Raw genomic sequence first — 22,599 nt, 5'->3', positions numbered from 1 at the left:
AAGGCGTTGTCATGACCTGACCGAGCTCGCTGGTTCTCTATCCATGGCCCTCTCTGGTCATGGCGCTCCAGGACTGCACCCAGAGCGGGGCAGGAGCGAGTAGGTTATGGCGCAACCGCGCTTGGGACCAACCCAGATGGAGTCAGGACCTGCAGATCCTAACCCTGCCGGTCCTGCCAATCCCGAGACGGGGCGGGATCCGTCTGAGGACCTGGGCCAATCAAGGGTTGGAGGTGGGGCCATAGGAGAGGCGGGGGGCCAGGGCGGTTTTCCGGCCTCCCATCTGCAGCGGACTCAGACGCCGCGGCTTGCACTTCTCGGGACCCCCCGGGATCCACGTTCAGTCCCCGGAGCCATGGACCCGACTTTGGCCGCGCAGATGAGCGAGGAGGTGGCCGAGAAGATGCTCCAGTACCGGCGAGACTCGTCAAGCTGGAAGATTTGCCGAGAAGGCGTGAGTGAGGCGCTGGGCGGGCAGGGGTCCTGGAGACTGCGTTCCTTGGGGTCGGAGTCCCTGAACCCCGCCAGGCTCCGGCCGGCTGTTTTCCACACCCGGGGCCAGCGGAGCTGGATTGAGAGGGATTCTACTGGTGGTTATTTGCTTTTAAAAATGTGAGCTTTGGTGCACTTAAACAATCACCCAAGGAGGTCTCTGTTTTTCATTGAGTGACTTAACCAAGGTCACCTGGCTGGAAAATGGTGGTTAGGGCTGGAACCCGGAACACCAACCTCCGAAGCCTTTTTGAGCCCCGTTTTTTGTCATTCCCAGAGTGGGACAACGGGATAGTTTTGCTTGCTTGAATCTTCTGATTTTTTTTTTTTTTAAGAATTATTGTATTTAACTTACTTTAATTTGACCAGAGAAAGAAAGCTACCAGGTCTGGGACTTGAACCACGGTCTGCCTCATGGGAGTCCAGCGCCCTTAACCACCACCTCACCTCTGAATCTTCTGATTTTTAACACAGGCCTCTTAAATGGTGCAAAGAAAAGAAAATGTGTGGTAATGTTAAGGTCATTTGCAAACCACCCTTGGCTCTCAGAGTCTCTTATTATCTTTTTCTCCATCTGATTCTCCTGTGGGGACTTTTGCCAAGGGCCAGTCCCAGCTGTGCCTCGTACAGCTTGGGCTGCCTTGGAGAATTCACGTCTCTGAGGCCTCCAAAACCCCCAAGGGACTGAGACAGGTGATCTCCCAGAGCCCTTCTAGCCCTAAAATTCTACGATTCTGTGCCTTTTGACAGAATGGAGTTTCGGTTTCCTGGAGGCCATCTGTGGAGTTTCCAGGGAACCTGTAAGTGTACGCCTTGTTTGGAGCTTGTCAGAGGTGCCGCACCCTTGCCCGTATCTCCAGGGTTTGCTTCCTAAAAAATTCCAATCAGCCCCAGCAGTGTGTGATCAACTCGCCAATTATCTCCCAGAAAGCCATTTCCTTCTCTTTTAACTAAATTATTTCCAGCCAACCTTATTCTTGCGAAGGCTTACCATCCATTTCTGCAGGCCCGAGGGGAGGTGGGCCGGTAGGCTGGTAAATTCAGCCCATTTTCTGCAAGTCTGTTCTAAAGAGCAGTGACGGACGTGGCCCGGTCCACCTTCTAGACCTCCCATGGGAGGCGGTCACGTCCGGACAACCTAATAGAATCCCCAAGTGAGCAAGTTTGATTGATGCCTTGGGGTCAAATTCCTTTTTGTGCTCCAGGTACCGAGGAGAAGGCGTGGTCTTGGGGACCCCGGAGGAAGTGTGGGAGTGTGTTAAGCCAGTGGCTGGGGGCCTCCGAGTGAAGTGGGATGAGAATGTGAACGGCTTTGAAGTGATCCAGAGCATCACTGATGTAAGTTTGTCCAAGCACGTTGTCCTTAGATAGTGTCTGGGTTCTGCTGCTGTAACCTGACCTCATTTCTCATGGAGGAGGATGGTGACTCCTCTTGGCAAGAGGGCTTGCCCACTGCTTGGCACACTCAGGCCCTGCCTTGGCCCAGGGACTTGGCTCAGAGAGGCAGAGAAGCTCTAAACAGGTCCAAAAGAATATGGCAGTAATTAATGCAGAAGTGCAGAGTGAACCTGGGCCCTGAGGGTACCGAGGCGGTTCCTGGATCTGGCTCATCCGAGCTAGGCTGAAATAGAGCTACCTGGTGGGGCCTTGATAATGAACAGAGAGAGGCCTGGCCAAGGGGTCGGGATCTCCGCCAGCTGTAGGGCTGCGCCAGGTGGAAATTTTCAAGGTGATTGGCAAACCACCCACGGTTTTGGAATCAGCCAGTTACGATCTCTGTTTTCATCACCTCCTCCACCGGGGCAGCGTGGCCCAGGGCTGGCCCCGGGCTGGCCCCAGCTGTGCTCATTCAGGTTGGACAGCCTTGGAGAATTGCAGCTCTTGAGGCCTCTGAAGCCCTCTTCTGTAGGGCAGGGGATGGAGCCAGGCGATCTCTCACAACCTGGAGATGAGTTTCTGCGTTGGTGAAGCGTGGATCATCGGAGCAGGGCTGTCCAGTAGACTCTGCCGTGTTCCTCGTGGAACTACGTTGTCCAGTGTGATAGGCACTAACCCTTCGTGACTGCAAAGCGTTGGAAGGTGACTACTGTAAGGAAACCAATTGATTGTTGCATTTCATTTATTTAGTTTTGGGCCCAGGAGATGGCGTAATGGTTACATCAGTGGTCTCCCACGTAGTCATTCGTGGCTCAAACCCCAGGCCTAGCAACTTAAAACTCATGCCAGGTGTGTGTGCGTCTGTGCCCAAGATCCCGAGAAGAGACTGGAGGAGAAGGGACTGTGGCATGGCCATCCCCCCAGGAGGTGATTTCTCACTCTCTGTCTCTCTGTCTCTCTCGCTAGTGTACATGTCCTATAGCAAAAATCTCTCCACCAAAAAAAAAAAAAAAAAAAAGAGAGAGCAAAAGACAGAGAATTTTTAAATTATGTATTCAATTTGGTGAGCCACTGTAGCAGTGTGAAGAAGATGGGAACTTAATCTGACTACAGGATTGAGAGGTGGAGCCTTTGCAAAATGATTAGGTCTGGATGAGGTTATGGTGTTTGGGACCCCACCCCAATACTGGTGTGTTTGCAAGGAGCAGGAACGAGACCAGCAGAGACCTGGACGCAGACACTCCCTGCTCTGTGCAAGTGCCCCCACAACCCCGCACCACAGAGTTGCCCACCACTGAGAAGACCCTCTGCAGGTGCAGCCCTCAGGACCGCCAAACCATCAATTGTATAAATTACCCAGATTCAGATATCTCCATTATTACTAACGGAATGGACAGGAACATCTACTTTCTGTCTTTAAATTGGCCTTTTCTAGCTATTTCATATAAACGAATTCAGACAATGTGTGATGCTTTCTGTCCGGCTCTCTTTTTGCTCGGTTCAATCTTAGCCTAATGTTTGAGGGTTACCCGCGTTGTAGCCCACGTCGTTCATCTGCTGCTTTGTCTACTCGGTGTGTGGATATACCACGTGTCGTGGCTTTTCCCCTCTTCTGCTGCTGTGAGTGCTGCTGTGAGGAGCAGTACCTCTGTGTGCACTTGGGCAAGTCCCAGGAGTGCAGTGGTCAGGCTGGATGGCAAACGTGCAAGCAGTGTTTTACAGAAACTGTCAAATCGTGTTCCGAAGGGACAGCGCCACCACCTTCTCAAGTCTGCGTTTTTGCAAAACCTCCTAGTACTTCCCGCGGATGCGATTCTCAGGCCACGGTGAAGGATCACTCGGTCCTTGCTCCGCTGGGCACATGTCTCCATGTTTCCTCTTCTGAAATGCCTTCATCTCTAGGAACTGAATACTGCTAATCTTTCAGTCCACTACCTCTAAGGAGATGCTTTGAAAAACCTCGCTTTTGTAGCTAGTAATCCATCAAGTACATATTAATTGCGCGTTAATTGCTTCTTCTTATTCATCTGTTTCACCAGCATTTCACACCGTGTCAGGCACATTGTAAACCTTCCCAGTTTAACCAGAGCATTCCGCCTTCCCGGCACCTTACCAGCCAGTGCCAGCCGGGCGAGGCTGCTCTCCTGACTGTGTGGGAAGGAGCAGGGCTCAGCTCGCCAGTGGGTTTAGGCCTCAACCTCCACAGTATCCTGATGGGTGGTAAGATGATATGTGGCTCTCAGAATAGCTTCACCCTTGAGCTTCTATTTCCGTTAGCTCCGTTGAGCAGAGGGATTTTATTTATTGGTTCTTTCTAAAAATCCAACAGGCAGATCTCAGGTGAAGTGTTAAAGCAAAAACGAATTTCTTAATTTAGGAAAGCATCTCCCCACACCCAGTCCCCCCCAAGGGGGGTTAGGCTGCAGGGACCATGTCTCCCCATGCTCAGAGCCTTCCCAAGGGTGGTTAGGCCGCAGGGACCATGTCACCCAGTGCTCAGAGCCCTCCCAAGGGTGATTAGGCCGCAGGGACTGTGTCTCCCCATGCCCAGGCCCTCCCTAGGGCAATTAGGCCGCAGGGACCTTGGAGAATTGCAGCTCTTGAGGCCTCTGAAGCCCTCTTCTGTAGGGCAGGGGATGGAGCCAGGCGATCTCTCACAACCTGGAGATGAGTTTCTGCGTTGGTGAAGCGTGGATCATCGGAGCAGGGCTGTCCAGTAGACTCTGGCGGGGTTCGCGTGGAACTACGTTGTCCAGTGTGATAGGCACTAACCCTTCGTGACTGCAAAGCGTTGGAAGGTGACTACTGTAAGGAAACCAATTGATTGTTGCATTTCATTTATTTAGTTTTGGGCCCAGGAGATGGCGTAATGGTTACATCAGTGGTCTCCCACGTAGTCATTCGTGGCTCAAACCCCAGGCCTAGCAACTTAAAACTCATGCCAGGTGTGTGTGCGTCTGTGCCCAAGATCCCGAGAAGAGACTGGAGGAGAAGGGACTGTGGCATGGCCATCCCCCCAGGAGGTGATTTCTCACTCTCTGTCTCTCTGTCTCTCTCGCTAGTGTACATGTCCTATAGCAAAAATCTCTCCAAAAAAAAAAAAAAAAGGATTATTTAAGTTTATTAATTATTACTAATTTGCTACACAGCACACACACAAGACAGAGCGGGAGGGAGGGAAAGTGAGAAAGCAAACCTCCAAGTCCATGATCAAACCGCCATCAGCCATGTGGGAGTCCAGAGCCTTCACCACCACACCACCTGCTGGCACCCATTGTATTTTAATCTAAGTGTAAGTTTTCTTTATTTTTTAAAAATAACTTATTTGCAATTCGCTATAGGGCATGTGTGCTCACAATAGAAAGAGGAGGGAGAAAGCCGCTAAGTCTGGGACTTGAACCGTGGTCGGCCATGTGGGAGTCCAGCACCTTAACCACCACGCCTCCTGCTGGCCTCGAAATGTAAATGTAACAGCCACGGGGAGCTAGCAGCTCCCGGATTAGGGCATATTAGGATAAGCCTGCCCTGGGCTCCTCTGTAGCTTGAAGATCCCACCTTTTGATTACAGAAGTTCAGAGAAAAAGTCACAGCTAAAACTACCCAGCAAGCTGGCCTCCGGGACGCAGTACTGACCTGTTCGGGATGAATGGTGTCTGGCTTTTGCCACCTGTGTGGACTGGTACCCTCTTGGGTGCTTGGACACAGTGGGGGACCTGCAGGAGCCAGGTGTCCATTCCCAGGTCACTGTCACAGGAGTTAACGTCAGCGTTAACCCACATCCCGGGGTGCAAGAGGTGAGTTTAGGTGCCGACCAAAGCTGAGGTTGAATGCCAGAGTGAGGAGGGTACCCTGTTGTGCTCTTCAGTCTCTCTGATGATTTGAAGGGGGACTGTCAGGTGCCCGTGGGCCTCTCTAACACTTGCCAGTCTCCCATATAACACAGTGGGCAGCTGCCCACCACTGGAAGCTGATAGTGTAGGTGGTGGGTGGTCGGGAGAATTTTTCCAAGTTTTTCTCTATGCAAAAATGCGTCATAACTTTTCCAGTGACCCAATATTTTGCAGTTGCCTTCAATTGATGACGAATGATACTTTTTTTTTTTTTCTATTTCCCATAGTTAACGTAGCTTGCTTTTAAAACCCAGCTTATCTGAAGAGTGAGCACATTTAGAGAGTGATATCAAGGGAATAATAGGTTAGGTGATAAGTGAGATAGATTTTAAAAAGCAAAAAATTAGCAAAAATGATAGAAGCAGATAATTAGACAGCAGTGATAAAGTCGAGAGTATGGATTAGTAATGCCCTTTAAAGACCTGATACAAAATGAACAACCCCAAGGACCGTCTGCAGGGGTTTCTTTTCGAAGGTGAAAGTGGCTACAACTTTGCCATTCTGCGCTACTTTGTCTTGACACAGTGACTGGTAGGATAAGAGAGAATGGAAGGCCTAGAAAATCGTAGGTTAATACCTGGCCTCCAGTCCCCCAGGTGGCATGGAGAGTAAGGCACTGGTTCCCACATGGCTGACTGTGCGGTTCGAGTCCCAGGCCCAGCAGCTTGAAACTCACGCTGTGTGTGAGTGTCCACAATCCCAAGAAGGGAATGGAGGAGAAGTGATTGTGGTGTGGCCATCCCCCTCCAGGGGTGATTTCTCTCTTTCCTTCTCTCTGTCCCTCTCCAAAAAGTGCATGCACCCTATAGCAGAAACAACTGGGAACCACACACACACACCCCTGAACCACCTCCCGAGGAGCCAGGGAGCCCTTTCTTGCCTCTCTGCCCTCTCTCCACCTCAGTTCTGGGTCCCAGGGACCTGATTTCTCCTGGCTGCAGAGTGGTATGTCTCTTACTTAGACCCCCCTGGCCTTCCCCAGGCTGCCAGGACCCGGGTGGCTGGGCGTTCACCTGTGCAGGGTTTCACTTCAGTGCTGGTGGCTCTTGCCTTCTTGGTCAGCTTGCCGCGGGGTTGAGTGGGTGATGCTGGCAGGGCTCTCTCTTCCTCTGGGCACCCTGGTTCCTCTCTGGGGGCCGTGTGCCTATTCCTCGTGTGGGGCTGCTCCACCAGGTAACACAGGACCCTGAATCCCTGTACCCGGTTCTCTGAAGGCTGGGCCAGTATCAGCCCAAAGCAGCCCATGTACCCTGCCTGACCTGTTCAGTCCTTTGGTGTAGGGGTGTCGAAGCTCTTTACTTAACCTCCGACAGGTTTTTTTTGAGATTTTTGTTATAGGGTGTGTGTGCTTGCTGGAAAGACAGAGACAGAAAGCAAGAAATTAACACCCGGGGGAGTGGCCACACCACAATCCCTTCTTGAGACTCCATTCTCCTCTCAGGATGTTGGGCATGCACACACCCGCACTTGGCGTAAGAGTTTTAAACCAAGAGGTCCAGGACTCAAACCGCAGTCAACTACATGGGAGTCCAATGATTTAACCATTATGCCATCTACTGGTCCCCTCTGACAGATTTTTGAGAACTTAAGAAGAGCCCCACACATCCACTTGATAGCTAACATGTAATTGACAGCTCAATTTTCCTAAGTTACAAAGCATGTCATTTCTTACATGTATTAAATCTATCAGTTTTGGACAAAGCAATGACAATTCTTTTAGATGTAGCTTATTTAAATACATACCGGGGCCAGCAATTGGCATGGTGGTTAAGGGCGCTGGACTCCCACATGGCTGACTGTGGTTCGAGTCCTGGACCTGGCAGCTTGCTTTCTCACTTTCTCACTCTCTTGCTCTTGCTCTACCCATCTCTGGTCAAATTAAAATAAATAAATAAGTAAATAAAGGTAAATAAAATAATTTTTAAAAAAATAACAATAAATAAGTATCAGTTTAAATTAATCATCATCCTGGGACCAGCAGATACCATAATGGTTGCATCATTGGACTCTCACGTAGTCAACCACTGTTCGAGTCCCAGATCTGGCAGCTTAAAACTCACGCCACATGCGTGTGCACGCGTGCCCAAAATCAGAAGAGAATGGAGGAGAAGGGATCGCAGCAAGGCCATCCTCCTTGGGGGGTGATTTCTCGCTTTCGCTTTCTGTCTGTCTCTCCGGCAAGCACATGCACCCTATAGCAAAAATCTCTATACAAAATTTTAAAAATCTACCATTATCCATTTTAAAACTGTGAACAAATTTTTTTTTAATTTTTATTTCATTTTTTTATAATTTTTTAAGTTTGACCAGAGAGTGAGAGAAAGAGCGAGAGCTGATGATTTGAAGGGGGACTGTCAGGTGCCCGTGGGCCTCTCTAACACTTGCCAGTCTCCCATATAACACAGTGGGCAGCTGCCCACCACTGGAAGCTGATAGTGTAGGTGGTGGGTGGTCGGGAGAATTTTTCCAAGTTTTTCTCTATGCAAAAATGCGTCATAACTTTTCCAGTGACCCAATATTTTGCAGTTGCCTTCAATTGATGACGAATGATACTTTTTTTTTTTTTCTATTTCCCATAGTTAACGTAGCTTGCTTTTAAAACCCAGCTTATCTGAAGAGTGAGCACATTTAGAGAGTGATATCAAGGGAATAATAGGTTAGGTGATAAGTGAGATAGATTTTAAAAAGCAAAAAATTAGCAAAAATGATAGAAGCAGATAATTAGACAGCAGTGATAAAGTCGAGAGTATGGATTAGTAATGCCCTTTAAAGACCTGATACAAAATGAACAACCCCAAGGACCGTCTGCAGGGGTTTCTTTTCGAAGGTGAAAGTGGCTACAACTTTGCCATTCTGCGCTACTTTGTCTTGACACAGTGACTGGTAGGATAAGAGAGAATGGAAGGCCTAGAAAATCGTAGGTTAATACCTGGCCTCCAGTCCCCCAGGTGGCATGGAGAGTAAGGCACTGGTTCCCACATGGCTGACTGTGCGGTTCGAGTCCCAGGCCCAGCAGCTTGAAACTCACGCTGTGTGTGAGTGTCCACAATCCCAAGAAGGGAATGGAGGAGAAGTGATTGTGGTGTGGCCATCCCCCTCCAGGGGTGATTTCTCTCTTTCCTTCTCTCTGTCCCTCTCCAAAAAGTGCATGCACCCTATAGCAGAAACAACTGGGAACCACACACACACACCCCTGAACCACCTCCCGAGGAGCCAGGGAGCCCTTTCTTGCCTCTCTGCCCTCTCTCCACCTCAGTTCTGGGTCCCAGGGACCTGATTTCTCCTGGCTGCAGAGTGGTATGTCTCTTACTTAGACCCCCCTGGCCTTCCCCAGGCTGCCAGGACCCGGGTGGCTGGGCGTTCACCTGTGCAGGGTTTCACTTCAGTGCTGGTGGCTCTTGCCTTCTTGGTCAGCTTGCCGCGGGGTTGAGTGGGTGATGCTGGCAGGGCTCTCTCTTCCTCTGGGCACCCTGGTTCCTCTCTGGGGGCCGTGTGCCTATTCCTCGTGTGGGGCTGCTCCACCAGGTAACACAGGACCCTGAATCCCTGTACCCGGTTCTCTGAAGGCTGGGCCAGTATCAGCCCAAAGCAGCCCATGTACCCTGCCTGACCTGTTCAGTCCTTTGGTGTAGGGGTGTCGAAGCTCTTTACTTAACCTCCGACAGGTTTTTTTTGAGATTTTTGTTATAGGGTGTGTGTGCTTGCTGGAAAGACAGAGACAGAAAGCAAGAAATTAACACCCGGGGGAGTGGCCACACCACAATCCCTTCTTGAGACTCCATTCTCCTCTCAGGATGTTGGGCATGCACACACCCGCACTTGGCGTAAGAGTTTTAAACCAAGAGGTCCAGGACTCAAACCGCAGTCAACTACATGGGAGTCCAATGATTTAACCATTATGCCATCTACTGGTCCCCTCTGACAGATTTTTGAGAACTTAAGAAGAGCCCCACACATCCACTTGATAGCTAACATGTAATTGACAGCTCAATTTTCCTAAGTTACAAAGCATGTCATTTCTTACATGTATTAAATCTATCAGTTTTGGACAAAGCAATGACAATTCTTTTAGATGTAGCTTATTTAAATACATACCGGGGCCAGCAATTGGCATGGTGGTTAAGGGCGCTGGACTCCCACATGGCTGACTGTGGTTCGAGTCCTGGACCTGGCAGCTTGCTTTCTCACTTTCTCACTCTCTTGCTCTTGCTCTACCCATCTCTGGTCAAATTAAAATAAATAAATAAGTAAATAAAGGTAAATAAAATAATTTTTAAAAAAATAACAATAAATAAGTATCAGTTTAAATTAATCATCATCCTGGGACCAGCAGATACCATAATGGTTGCATCATTGGACTCTCACGTAGTCAACCACTGTTCGAGTCCCAGATCTGGCAGCTTAAAACTCACGCCACATGCGTGTGCACGCGTGCCCAAAATCAGAAGAGAATGGAGGAGAAGGGATCGCAGCAAGGCCATCCTCCTTGGGGGGTGATTTCTCGCTTTCGCTTTCTGTCTGTCTCTCCGGCAAGCACATGCACCCTATAGCAAAAATCTCTATACAAAATTTTAAAAATCTACCATTATCCATTTTAAAACTGTGAACAAATTTTTTTTTAATTTTTATTTCATTTTTTTATAATTTTTTAAGTTTGACCAGAGAGAGAGAGAAAGAGAGAGAGAGAGAATGTGAGAAAGCAAGCCACCAAGTCTGAGACTTGAACTGTGGACTGCCATGTGGGAGTCCAGCGCCTCAACCAGCACACCACCTGCCAGCCCAATCAATTTTTTTTTTTTTTGGAGAGGATTTTGTTATAGGGCACGCACACTAGCTGGAAGACAGAGACAGAAAGTGAGAAATCACCCCTTAAAGGGAATGGCCATGCCGTAATCCCTTCTCCTCCATTCTCCTCTCGGGATCTTGGGCACGCACGCACATGCGCCCCGCGTGAGTTTAAGCCACTGGGTCTGGGACTTGAACCACGGTCAGCTACATGGGAGTCCAGCGACATAGCCATTACGCTAACTGTTGGTTCCCCCCCCATCAATTTTTTTTCATAATAATTTATGTAAATATTTTTCTCAAACTCAAATTTCCATCCCACACAGCCTGCTGAATTTTATCCTGACATACAGTACGACGGATTTTCAACAAGTTTGTGAAAAATAAGGAGTATGGAAAATCAGACATGAGTTTCAAACTTTTGGCACCAAAATAAACTCATAGTTTAATTCAGATTTTTCAGAAACTTTTGAAGTCTCCTTGTAATACATGTTCATTCTTCAATGTTGTCATCTCATATCATGAACACGTATGTAAATTGAATTTATTTTTAAAAAATCCTATTTCTTGTGACTGTAAGACTTCATGTTTAAAATCATAATTATAATTTATTCGGATAACACGATTTTCTTACAAATTTTGATGAACTATTAAGCACAAAAAAGGAAGTATTTTGCATCTCTGGTGCAATAAATGGGAGTCCTTTTTTTCTACTTAATTAGTGTACCCATTAAAAGATAGAACTTCTTGCTAGAAAGAGGCTTTAATAGACATTAGCCTCCCCACCCCCCCCCAAAAAAAGAGGGAAACGCAGGCTACGGATGAGCTCAGGTTTGTTAAAACAGAGAAGCGACCAGTGGGTGGGAGCGCTTTCTTCCGTGGGGAGACAGTGCCAATGTGGAGTAAGGGCCCTTCCTTGCAGGTTGGAGCTTTTCAGCACCATTCTGACAAATTGCAAGTACGCAAATTCTAAGATGGACAGTGGGTGAAGGATGGAGGGAAGGCGGGGACACAGCCCCGCGTGAGTGTGTTTCACTGCCCCTTCAGGCTCCCACCAGCATCCCCTTCGTCCTCGGGAATGTCGCGTTGGGGGCCCACGATCAGTGGTGGGAGCGGTACGGTTATTCAAAAAGAAAATCACGTCCATTCCTACAAAATATCACAATTCAGATATGGCAGGCCTGCCTCGTTTCTGACACTAAGCTCAGTATACATGCAGGAAAGGGAGAAACGGGAGAGTCCCACGCCGTGGGTAGGCCCGGTGAACCACCGCAGCCGGCATTATAGTCCCTTCTGCCTGGACCAGTTTGTGCTCAGGCGGCTCTGGATGGTGGAGTGGGGGTGCCGTGGTGGTTTTCAGGCAGGAAAGAAAACCCTTCTGTGGATGCACGGCGTTTGCTGGCAGGTCATTTTAGGAGGTGGAGGCGTCTGGAATGGGGCACCAGGGCACCCACCGCAAAGTGCTTGAGTGCCCCCAGGCATGGCAGGGTCACTTGGGGACTGAGTCCTGAGGCCACAGGCCTCCCTGCTGAAGGTTTCCTAGCAGCCCTCAAGGCCCCGAGTCTTACTGTCAGGCGCAAGACAAAGAGGGAGGGACCTATGGCAATCCGTTTGCCTGTGCATCTGCAGACCTGGCTGGGACCTCTGCAATGAGGCCTTGAGAGCCCGGGCCTGCTCTCCTGCAAGACAGGCCAGGGGATGACGTAGGGGCAGTAGTGAGGTGTCTTGGTTCAGAGAGTGGGCGAGTGGGCTGCTGAGGTCTCCTGAGGCCGGGCGAGGTTCCCAGTGCTCCCTCCCAGGGCCTGGGGACATGTGAGGAGCCAGGCAGGTGTGGGCTCAGCCTGGCTGCCTTAGCATGTGCCGCTGTGAGCAGGCTGAGGCCACGTGGGAGTCTCAGCCCCCCTGAGAAGCTGCGTACTATGGTGCTGCTCTGAGTCTGGCCTACGTGGGAGGCTCAGATGGAGGGTCAGACTTGGTGATGCCTGTCCAGGACACCACACGCGTGTGCGTGCACTTCTCTGACCTCTTCCTGGCCTGGCCCTCTTCACGTTCCATTTCCACTCTGAGCTTTGTGCTCCCCGAGTCTTGGCCGTGGGTTAGTGATCCCTGTTTCTCAGCATTGTGAAGGACAGGCTCAGTAAAAGGTGACTTTTTGGAGAGGTTTTTGCTATAGGGCGTATTAACTTGCCAGAAGGAGACAAAGCGAGAACTCACCCCCCAGGGGGGATGGCCACGCCACAATCCCATCTCCTCCATTCTCCTCTTGGGATCTTGGGCACGCATGCACATGCACCCGGAATGATTTTAAGCCACCAGGTCCGGGACTCGAACCATGGTCGACTACACGGGAGTCCACCGACATAGCCATTACGCCCACTGCTGGTCCCTAAAAAGTGACTCTTACGGTCTTTTGTGAGATAGAACCTCAGCATGGCCATGAGCTAGAGCTAGGCATCCCATGTCACGGCCACAGGTCTTATAAACCAGGAGCGTCTCAGTGACACTTGGCACTCCAGGGAGGCCTCGTCCGGACCCTCCGTTTCACAGGGCCACCCTCCTGACGCTGCCGGTCCCATTTCCCAGGCCCGGGGTGTTGGCTGGATGGGAGCGGCACTCAGCCCGCAGACGCAGCGGGCTCCCCTTGCCTTGGCAGACGCTGTGCGTGAGCAGGACCTCCACCCCGTCTGCCGCCATGAAGCTCATTTCTCCCAGGGACTTTGTGGACTTGGTGCTGATCAGGAAGTACGAGGACGGGACCATCAGCTCCAACGGTGAGTGGCAGCCGGGGGGCGGCCTGGCCTCTCCCTGCGGCCTGCGCCTCCTCGGCACCCCTCCGTTCCTCGAGGAGAGCTGCAGGCAGAAATCCCGGGACACTCGGACCTGGGGCCTGTCCCCTGTGTGCCCTGCCTGGGCGGGTCAGGAGGGTTTTGCCAGTGCCCTTCACTCCTGCCCAGGCTCACGGTCTGTGGTGTAGACATGTGGGTACGGTCAGCTGTCCCACACCTCAGGGTGCAGCGATCCGCTGAGCCCATGGTGTGTCACCTTGCAGGCCAGGGCACTGTCCCCCCCTCTGCCCAGTGAGGAGCCGAGCCTCGGTGTCGGGCAGACAGGGGACACACCCACGCCTCTGTCGGCTGAGATGTAGAGAGTCAGCTTCCTCTTCCCAGCCCCGAACCCCATGTTCCGGAACGTTCCCTAATATCCTGGCAGGCTGGGGAGAGAGTGCGTGCGTGCGCACCTGTGGGTGTGTGTGAATGGCCGTGGGGTGTGGGGTAAAAGTGGACTTGGGTCAAGTAGTTGGAACCCCTGGCTGACTGCCCAGTCCCTTGGTGTTGGGATTGGCATGTCCCGCGGCACTTCAGTGGCGGTGGCCCCACCGTCTGCAGGAGGAGCTCACTGACCATCTGCCCTCTCTTCCAGCGACCCACGTGGAACACCCGCTGTGTCCCCCGAAGCCGGGTTTCGTGAGAGGATTCAACCATCCCTGCGGCTGCTTCTGCGAGCCTGTGCCAGGGTAAGGGTGACCTGGATGGAGGTCATGTCTCAGACCCCCGCGGCTTCACTGTGGACGTTACGTGAACACGGGCGCTTTGACACAGCTCATAGGCATATGAGCGCCTTGCCGCTCTCAGGCCTTGACAATCCAAGCTGCCACGCCCACCCACGACAGAACAGGAGAAAGAAACCAGCTCGTGGGAAGAGTTGGAGGGGAGCTTTTATTCTTACTGTTTTCGATGTAGGAATTCTCTTCAGCCCCAAAAAGCAAGTTTGGCAAATATTGGGTCTCCTTTAGCAAATGAGGAAAGTGAGTTCGAGGAGGGTTAAGTCCAGGAGCAGGGCCAGGAGGTTGGCAGGGCGGAGACTGAGCTGCGAGTCTCCTCTGCCTGTCCCCTGAGCACCGTCTGTGGCCTGGGGCTGCTGGGAGGGTAGCTGCCCCCAACCCTACGTTCCACCTAGCGACCGTCTCCCCTCAGCGAGGAAGGGGTTATGCTCATGGGCCAGAGGACACTTGCGGGGCTGCTCTGGGAGTCGTCAGCTCGGAGCTGCCCTCTGGAGCGTCCCCACTTTCTCACAGATCACGCCCAGGTTTCTCTCGGAGCTTCCTGAGTGCTGAGTTACCTGATGGTCACTGGCTTATGCTGGGAACCCCCTGAATTGGCAATGAAAAGTTGCACCTACAGGTGTGTCCTGGTGTACCTGCAGTTCCCGTACAGACACCAGGCGGGAAGGGTCTGCAGTGTCACCCACAGTCCCAAGAGGCAGGCCTGGGGGCCACAGGGTTGTGCTAAATTAAACCTAGACCCAGCCCCTCTGTGTTACATGCCACTAAGCTGGCTTTTCAGGCAGCTTGTGAAACATTTGGGAGGTGGGGTACGGTTTTATTTATTTATTTTCGGAGAGAGGTTTTTTGCTATAGGGCACATGTGCTCTCCAGACAGAGAAAGACAGACATAAAGCCAGAAATCATCCTCAAGGGGGATGGCTATGCTGCAGTCCCCTCTCCTCCATTTTCCTCTTGGGATTTTGGGCACGTACGCACACGCGCCCGGCATGAGTTTCAAGCTGTCAGGTCCGGGACTTGAACCACAGTCAACTATGTGGGAGTCCAGCGATGTAACCACTGCACTCTCTGCTGATCCCCATGTAATGCAGTTTTGAGTCTAAAGTAGCATAGGCAGAGCCAGCCCTGTGGCGCAGTGGTTAAGTGCTATACTTTGGGGGCAGAGCCCACCTGGCTGACCACAGTTTGAGTCCCAGTCCTTGTGACTTGAGAAACACACCAGGAGTGTATTTGTGTGTGCTGAAAATACTGATAGGATGGAGAAACGGAGGAAAGGGGGTTGCGGCATGGCCACACCCCACGGGGGATGCTTTCTCCCCCCCTGATGAGTCATACACCATCTAGTATAGGTGGACCATCCGGTGAAGGCCTCTAGATCCCACATGGCTGGCTGTGCGGTTTGAGCCTCAGACCTGGCAGCTAAGAAACATGCCAAGTACATGTGTGCATGCTTAATTAACATCCCAGAAGGAAGGGAGTGGAGGAGGGATTGCAGTGTGACTGTGTCCCATGGGGGAGCGTGTCTGTCTGTCTATATTGAGTGCACATCCTTCTGCAAATTTAAAAACATGTATGGATAGCCATTTCCCTTACCTTCCCACTGACAGGCAGGTGCCCAGAGCCGCATTTTGTGGGTGGAGGTATGGTGGAGAGGGGTTTTCAGCATGAGCCAGAGGTCTCTGTCCTCCAAGGCTGACTGTCACAGCCATGCCTTCTGGGGCGACACACGGTTGGAAGGCCACATGCCGAGTAGCGAAGGTGGTGGCCTAGATTCTACAGATGGGCCGATGGAGGCCAGAAAGGTCCCACGAAGCCCGCCTGCTGTGGAGGTGTTCGCCCTTCCCACTCCCGTCTGCCTGGTTAAAAATATGGTGCATCCACGGTAAAGCTTCCTGAGGCCGTCGGCCACTTTCAGAGTTGCTCTTGGAGGCTTTGAATCTGGAGCGGGGACAGCGTTGTCCCCTCATTCCCCTGGTTCCGTCAGCCTGTCCTAGACGCCATAGACCCAGCGACCACCCAGGGCAGCAGCGGGACTTAGGCTGTGCCTTGGACAAGGTTCTAAGCTCCTGATAGACACAAACTCGGTCTTGGTTTTGCAGCAGTCCTTGGGCACTGCTGGCCCCCCCTTTTGGATGGGGACCCTGGAGCACAGAGGGTTGAAGGCACTTACCCAAGATGACCAAGCCCACAAGTGCAAGCTGCGGTTTAAACCCAGCCGTCTGGCTCTGGAGTCTGTGCCCTGAGATCCCGGTGGGTGAGAGAGATAGGCAGACCACCGCGTGAGTGATTCTCCCAGGTGTACACACTGTGCTAGCAGGTGTCCAGGGCTTTGCAGAGACCAAAGCCAGATGACGGAGCTGGGGAAGGCGGGTCATCTATGGGGCCTCTCTGATGCAAGCTGCGCCCTAAAGGAGGGGAGGCAGATCTGTCTGTCCCTGTCAGGGCCCGCGTGGGGTGAGGTCTCAGGGTGTACTACCTTCTTGGACTGGAAGGGGTCCTGCTCCTCACCTGGAGGGCTATAGAACGCAGAATGCATCCACCGGAGGACGCCTTGCCACCCTGACCGTGAGCAGGCGGCAGGCCCAGTGGGGTGTTGGGTCCGAGTGCTGTGTAGTGGCCATTCCTGCCGCGAAGGGCTCGCTTTGCCTGTTCTTGTGCGCAGTGTGCCCAGTACCTGTGATAAAGCGCGCTCACAGGGAGCCTCGGGCAGGTCGGAAGAGACAGTGTTCCTAGCAGAGAGGTGAGCAGGCACAAAGTCTCAGGGAGGAGCAGGCCAAGGCCTTTCAGCCCTGGAGGAGGCCGAGGTGTTGGATCAGCGTGACTGGAGGACTTATTCCAGGGGACGCAGGGTCACCCTCTGCTGAGCACTTAGCTTGGAATAAAATGGGAAGGCCTTGGAGAGTGGGACCAGCAGATGGTGTAATGGTTACGTTACTGGACTCCCACGTAGTGGACTGGAGTTTGAGTCCCGGACCTGGTGGCTTAAACTCACAGCGGGCATGTGTGTGTGCGTGCATGTCCAAGATCCCGAGAGGAGAATGGAGGAGAAGGGATTGCAGCATGGCCATCCCCCCGGGGGGGGGGGTGATTTCTCGCTTTCTGTCTCTGTCTGTCTGTGTTGCTGGATCTTACATGGCTGACTCTGCTGTTTGAGTTCTTGACCTGGCAGTTTGGCACACATGACACGGGTATGTGCATGCCCAGAAATCCCAGGAGGAGAACGAAGAAGAGATTGTGGCATGGCCATCCCCATCAGATTGTGGCATGGCCATCCCCGTCAGGGGCGATTTCTTACTTTCCCCCATCTCTCTCTCTGGCAAGTGTGCATGTCCTATAACAAAAAATAAATATGTGTGTGTAGTGTTGTATGGTGTAACATAAATTCCACTTTTATGAAAAATAACTAAAATTTTCAAAACCGAAAAAAAAAAAGGTGAGAAGAGTGACATCGTGGACATTTTTGCCGGTGTTTTTCACGTCGGGCTTAGTAGGCACTTGTGTCTGCCCTTCCATTCAGTCTGTCGTGGTAGTCCTCATCGCGTGGGAAACTCCGTTGTAGCTCGTGGGAGCGTGAGCGTGAACGCGCAGGTCATAGCTCCATGTTACGAGAGAGAGAACAAGCTTGCACGAATCCCCAGCAGGTCCCGAGCCGGGCTAGGAGCCTCTGTCCTGAGTGGATAGGAGGCAGCGTCTGTGTCTTCCTGCCAGGGCTCTGCCCCGAGTGAGTTCTCCCTGTGCATTTGCTGGGTGGAATTGCATTTCTTGGATGGAAGGGGTCCTCTCCTTGCCTGAAGGCCTGGAGGGGCTGTCGAATGCCAGAACATCCACCAGAGCACACATTTCTCCTCTGCAAGTGAGTAGACGTGGGCCCTGGGCGGCAAGCCCGGCGGGGATCAGGTCGGGGCGCCGTGTCTGGCCATCTGTGCTGGGCGGGGCCCTGCTCGCCCATCCTGGTGCCCACTGTGCCCAGCGCCTCTGCAGACATGTAACCTCACTCTGCCATTGCCTCTGCAGGGAGCCCGGCAAGACCAACCTGGTCACATTCTTCCAGACCGACCTCAGCGGTTACCTCCCCAAGAGCGTGGTGGACTCCTTCTTCCCCCGCAGCATGGCCGGCTTCTACAGCAACCTCCAGAAAGCCATGAAGCAATTTCATGACTGACGCCATCAGTTGGCTGGCAGAGAACGTCCGTGACTCATCTGGGCGTTCCCACTGTTGGACACCGAAGGGTCGAGGAGAACCCAAAGGCCTACGTCCGCCCTTTGGAACAAGCAAGGGGACAGCTCGTCTCTGAGGACACCAGCTAAGTCCACCTCCTGCCCCCTCCTGCCTGCTTTTCCACTGAGGGTTGGCGTGGGAAGAGCCATTCACTGGCTTCGAACTGTCTGCCACCACCCCGGACAGAGAGGACCCAAGCCAAGCCTCTGGGCACTGAGGCATCGTGGTCCAGAGCCTTGATGTGTGGGCCACTGTCACGGACTGTTCCCTTCGTCCCAGAGAATCATCGTTGATACTGAAGAACCAGGTCCTGCTGGCATTTTAGCCTCTGGAATTCTCCCCAACTCTGCTGCAAAGCCCTAAGATGAAAGGACTTGAAGACATTTATGGAAAAAAAATGGAATTAAAGTACCAGTTCCTTTTGGTGTGAAAAGATTTGAAATCCGAGCCTAGTTTTTTCATAGTATGCCTTTTTCATGAACTTTTTGAAGATCCCCCACCTCGTATATTTTTCTGATAGCGCTCTCTGGACGACTGCGTCGTAGCGAGCACGATCTTCCCCTTGAAGAAGGTGCCAGTCGGGAAAGGATGGCTTAGGAACCATGGGGTACGCACTGAGGCGGTACTTCCACTTCTGCTGCTGGAATCCGTTGCTTCTCTGTCTTCTCTGTTGATTTTCAGGTCCCTGGTGAGAGCAGACAGTTGCAATCTGCCCCCGGCCGAATCTGCAGCCTCTAGGGGAGCTCTCTTTGGAAACAAGTGACTCAAAGCTGAGCAAGCTGCTCCCGTGGAAGAGCCTGTTGTCCGTCCTCTACTCTAGAGGCCATTGCAGTGTTCCAGCCTGCAAGCCCGGGTCAGCCCTGTCGCCGTCAGGAGAGACGGCAGAGCAAGTCCGGGTCAGCCCTGCCTGGAATCTCCCTCTGGGCCCTGCTGTAAGACAGCATCCCTGGAGCACGGCAGAACCAGGGAGCACGTTCTTGCCCTGAAGGGGCCTCCACATCCGCACGGCCTCCTTTCCCCCCATCATCAGGACTGCACGGGCGGGGGGCCCTCAGCTTTCCCAGCCAGCTCATCTGCGCTCACACCTGCGTCCTTGTAGGAAAGGGTCCTCGCGTGTCCGACCGGAGCCCCTCCCTGTGGCAGTACTCAGGTTGCTATTGGATTGTGGTTCGTGATGTTCACGCACACGTGAGAGAAAAACAGAGAGATGCACCTTCCCCGGGGCCCAGTCATGTCGGGATCCCTTCCTCCAGCTCCTCGGCGTACTGCGGCCTATACAGGAAGCGGCCATCGAGCTCCGTCAAATGGAAACATTGCCCTCATGTGCAGTAACTTTCCCAGCCCCGAGTCCTGGGTGCTGTCTCCCGAATGGGCCGAGAGGAGAGCAAGCGTCAAAACTCCGTGTCCGGGTTAGAAAGTGCCTTCTGTCGGTGCCCAGCCCCAGGTCCCCCAGTCATCCCATTGGGACCAACCGCCTAACTACGTTTTCTTGTCAAGAAGTCTCCATCAGGCTTTCGAATTTATTTAGAATTCACTCCTTCCTTCCTTCCTTCCTTCCCGTGTCCCCACTCTGCCGAGCACTGTTGTACGTCAACTCCTCGTGAGCTGGTTTCTCAAATCTGGCCAGTTCTGGGTGCACCAGCCACAGAAAGCTCATGCCTGTCCCTCCAAGGCCCAGCCTTTGGGAAGTGGAGATCTCACCGAGATAGGGCCACCTCGCCAACTCCATGAAGCTGGCTGGAAAGCCCACCAACCCAGCACACAGCTCGGGTGTGCCCACGCTGCTCCTGCACACCTACTGGCTTCCGGTTCAGCCGGTTGGAGCCCTGGACAGGAAGTCAGAAAATGTATGATCCCAGCCCTGCCACTTAGAAACGGCGCTTCAACAGCACCTCTGCCTTGACTTCCTGTCCTTGAGAGAAGGATGCGTGGGCTAGCCCCTTAGCATGTTGGTTGAATGTTGTGGATCCCATGTGGCCAGCCTGGGTTTATATCCTGACCCTGTTGGCTTATGGAACACACTGGGCATGTGTGTGTGCCCCAAATTCTGACGAGATGGACAAGAATGGATTGTGAGGTGACCACACCTCATTGGGGACTCTCTTGCTTTCTGGCATGTTCACGTGCCCTTTGGCAATAAAAAATACAGAAGTACCGATAGCATTCCCAGTGTAGCCTGCTTTCTGAGAATGTGAGGATGTAAAAGGATGCAGCTTCTGCCTGGCCCTTGCACTCCGGGGATGCTCACCCTACTGAAGCAGGCCAGCTTGAGGTTAGCAGGACTGCAGCCATTCTGAAATGAAGAAAGGCCTCTAAGAACCATCTGACCAAGCGCCGAGTCATGGGGAGAGCTGTTGGAGGAATGGTCCGACGCGAAGCTGAGTGGCCATTGAAGTGAAACGGGAGTCGGCCTAGTTACTCAGGGGTAGCACTCAGTTCTGTTCATTGTAGTGAGAAATGATTTGCACAAGCTTGTCTCTTGTATCCGTAAGTACTGAGAACATGTAGAGCTTTCTGAGAATTTAGTGGTGCTTCTTGTCTCCCTGTAACCGGTTTCAGAAATAAACTCCTTTTTCCAGCCTCTGCCTCTTATTTCACTGACCATGGGAAGCAGCAGCCCGGACCTAGTTTGCGGGTAACGCTTGGCTCTGTGAGCAGGAGCCAGGGTGGGAATTCTCCCTGGAAACTCCTTGAGGCTGCCGGAACCAGAACCAGTGTAATTCCAGGAATTTTATGGGTACCTTCTGCCGAGGTCTGCCACCTGCTTTAGCTGGAGTGAGAATGGAAAGCTCATGCCTGCCCCTCCAAGGCCCAGCCTTTGGAAAGTGGAGATCTCACCACGATGGCGCCACCTCGCCAACCCCATCCAGCCCAGCACGCTGCTCCCGCACACCCGCGGGCTTCCGGAGCTGACGGGCTGGTTTCGGGTAAGTGAAACCCGATCAGAAGCTGGTAAGTCCAAGCTCTTTTCCATTTGGGTTCTGCTCAGGAGAAGGAACGGCTGGGCTCTACAGGAAGAGAAACTAGGCTTGCCTGACTGTGAGGTCCACGTTGCTCATCGGCCTTTGGTCGTAGCGGCGCTGTCATGCCTGTCTTGTGCATGTTGGGGGCTAATGTAAGTTCTCACGTTTGCCCTGAGGGAAACGGGGCTCACGTGAATGACAAGTATGTGTGTGACCTGTGGTCTTTCGGAGGGGACAGCGTCATAACGTGTATCTTGGGCACGTGCTATGAATGGGTCATGTCAAGTTCCGAAGTTGACCCTGGTCGTCAGTGGAGACAGAGAGATGGCAACTCCGAGGCTAATAGGTTTGTTGAGCCCTTGGGCTCCTGAACCAATGGAAGCCCAAGGAGGGGTGAGCTCCCACCCCCTGTGACTCGCCCTCCTAGGAGGCAGGAATGATTTTTGGTCGGGAAAGACGTGAGCACAGATCTGAGAAGATCTGAGCAGGACGGCACTCCCTTTGTTAGTGCCCGGTGGGGATGACAGAGAGCCCCCGCTGGAACTAACGCTCTCTCCCTACTTACTCAACTGGAAGAATTCTAGTCCTCTGTACCGAGAGGACCCTCAGAGGGTGGTGGTGGTGGGTGGTTGAGAGAGTCATGACACCTTGGGACCAGCAGATGGCGTAATGGCTACATCGCTGACTCCCATGTAGTTGACTGCGGTTCGAGTACTGGAATAAGTGGCATGAACTCATGCAAGGTGCGTGTGCGTGCGTGCCCAAGATCCCAAGAGGAGAATGGAGGAGAAGGGATTGTGGTGTGGCCATCCCGCCTTGGGGGTGATTTCTCGCTTTCTGTGTCTGGCAAGTGCACGTGCCCTATAGTAAAAAGCTCTAAATACAGAAAGAAAAAGAAAAAGTCATGACACCATTTTTGCTTCACGATGACCTCATTTGACACCTTTGCTGCTCTTCGCCCTCCCTGGGTGGATACTCGGGCTCTTACGAGTCTTACTGGTGTCAGCAAAGGGCCAGGCCAGGTACGGAAACAGCAGCAGAGACGCTTCCTACCAGGCACCCGGATGACACGCCAGTCCCAGAGGGGCACTCCTTAGACTGACCAGATTCAGACCCCCATGCTGCACGTGGACGGGGGTGGCTAGGCTGGACCGTGGCAGGGAGTGTATCTTGGGAATAAAACCAGAGACCCCTGAACCTAACAGCCTCAGTAAAGTAGAGCAATCAACAGCAGAAGCCCTCAGAGCACCCACCTGAGTTTATGGAAAGAATTCACCACTTATTAGGAAGTTTACAGACGCTGACCCCCCC

At 52.5% G+C, this 22,599-nt stretch overlaps 1 protein-coding gene across 6 annotated transcripts in view; it reads left to right on the top strand.

Moving 5' to 3' along the window:
- Nucleotides 1-274: 274 nt before the first annotated feature.
- The window catches only part of STARD5 (StAR related lipid transfer domain containing 5), a 26,536-nt gene continuing 4,211 nt past the window's right edge, over nt 275-22,599 (top strand). The window contains exons 1-7 of one of the 6 annotated variants that reach the window (XR_003548201.1): nt 275-454; nt 1,243-1,292; nt 1,698-1,830; nt 13,128-13,315; nt 13,965-14,058; nt 17,815-17,959; nt 18,121-18,241. Coding sequence is in view for 5 of the 6 variants with exons in the window: in XM_027769053.1 (XP_027624854.1) it covers nt 356-454; nt 1,243-1,292; nt 1,698-1,830; nt 13,198-13,315; nt 13,965-14,058; nt 17,815-17,959; nt 18,121-18,264 (783 nt within the window). In the remaining variant the exon portion in view is untranslated. Of the gene's footprint in view, nt 455-1,242; nt 1,293-1,697; nt 1,831-13,127; nt 13,316-13,964; nt 14,059-17,814; nt 17,960-18,120; nt 20,907-22,599 lie in introns of those variants that run through there. The other 5 variants (XM_027769053.1, XM_027769062.1, XM_027769057.1 and 2 more) reach the window with 5 other exon arrangements.

This window comes from Tupaia chinensis, unplaced genomic scaffold (assembly GCF_000334495.1).
Source record: "Tupaia chinensis unplaced genomic scaffold, TupChi_1.0 Scaffold000078_1, whole genome shotgun sequence".
In the NCBI taxonomy this organism is placed as follows: Eukaryota; Metazoa; Chordata; class Mammalia; order Scandentia; family Tupaiidae; genus Tupaia; species Tupaia belangeri.
This window is presented reverse-complemented; position numbering and strand designations above follow the sequence as displayed.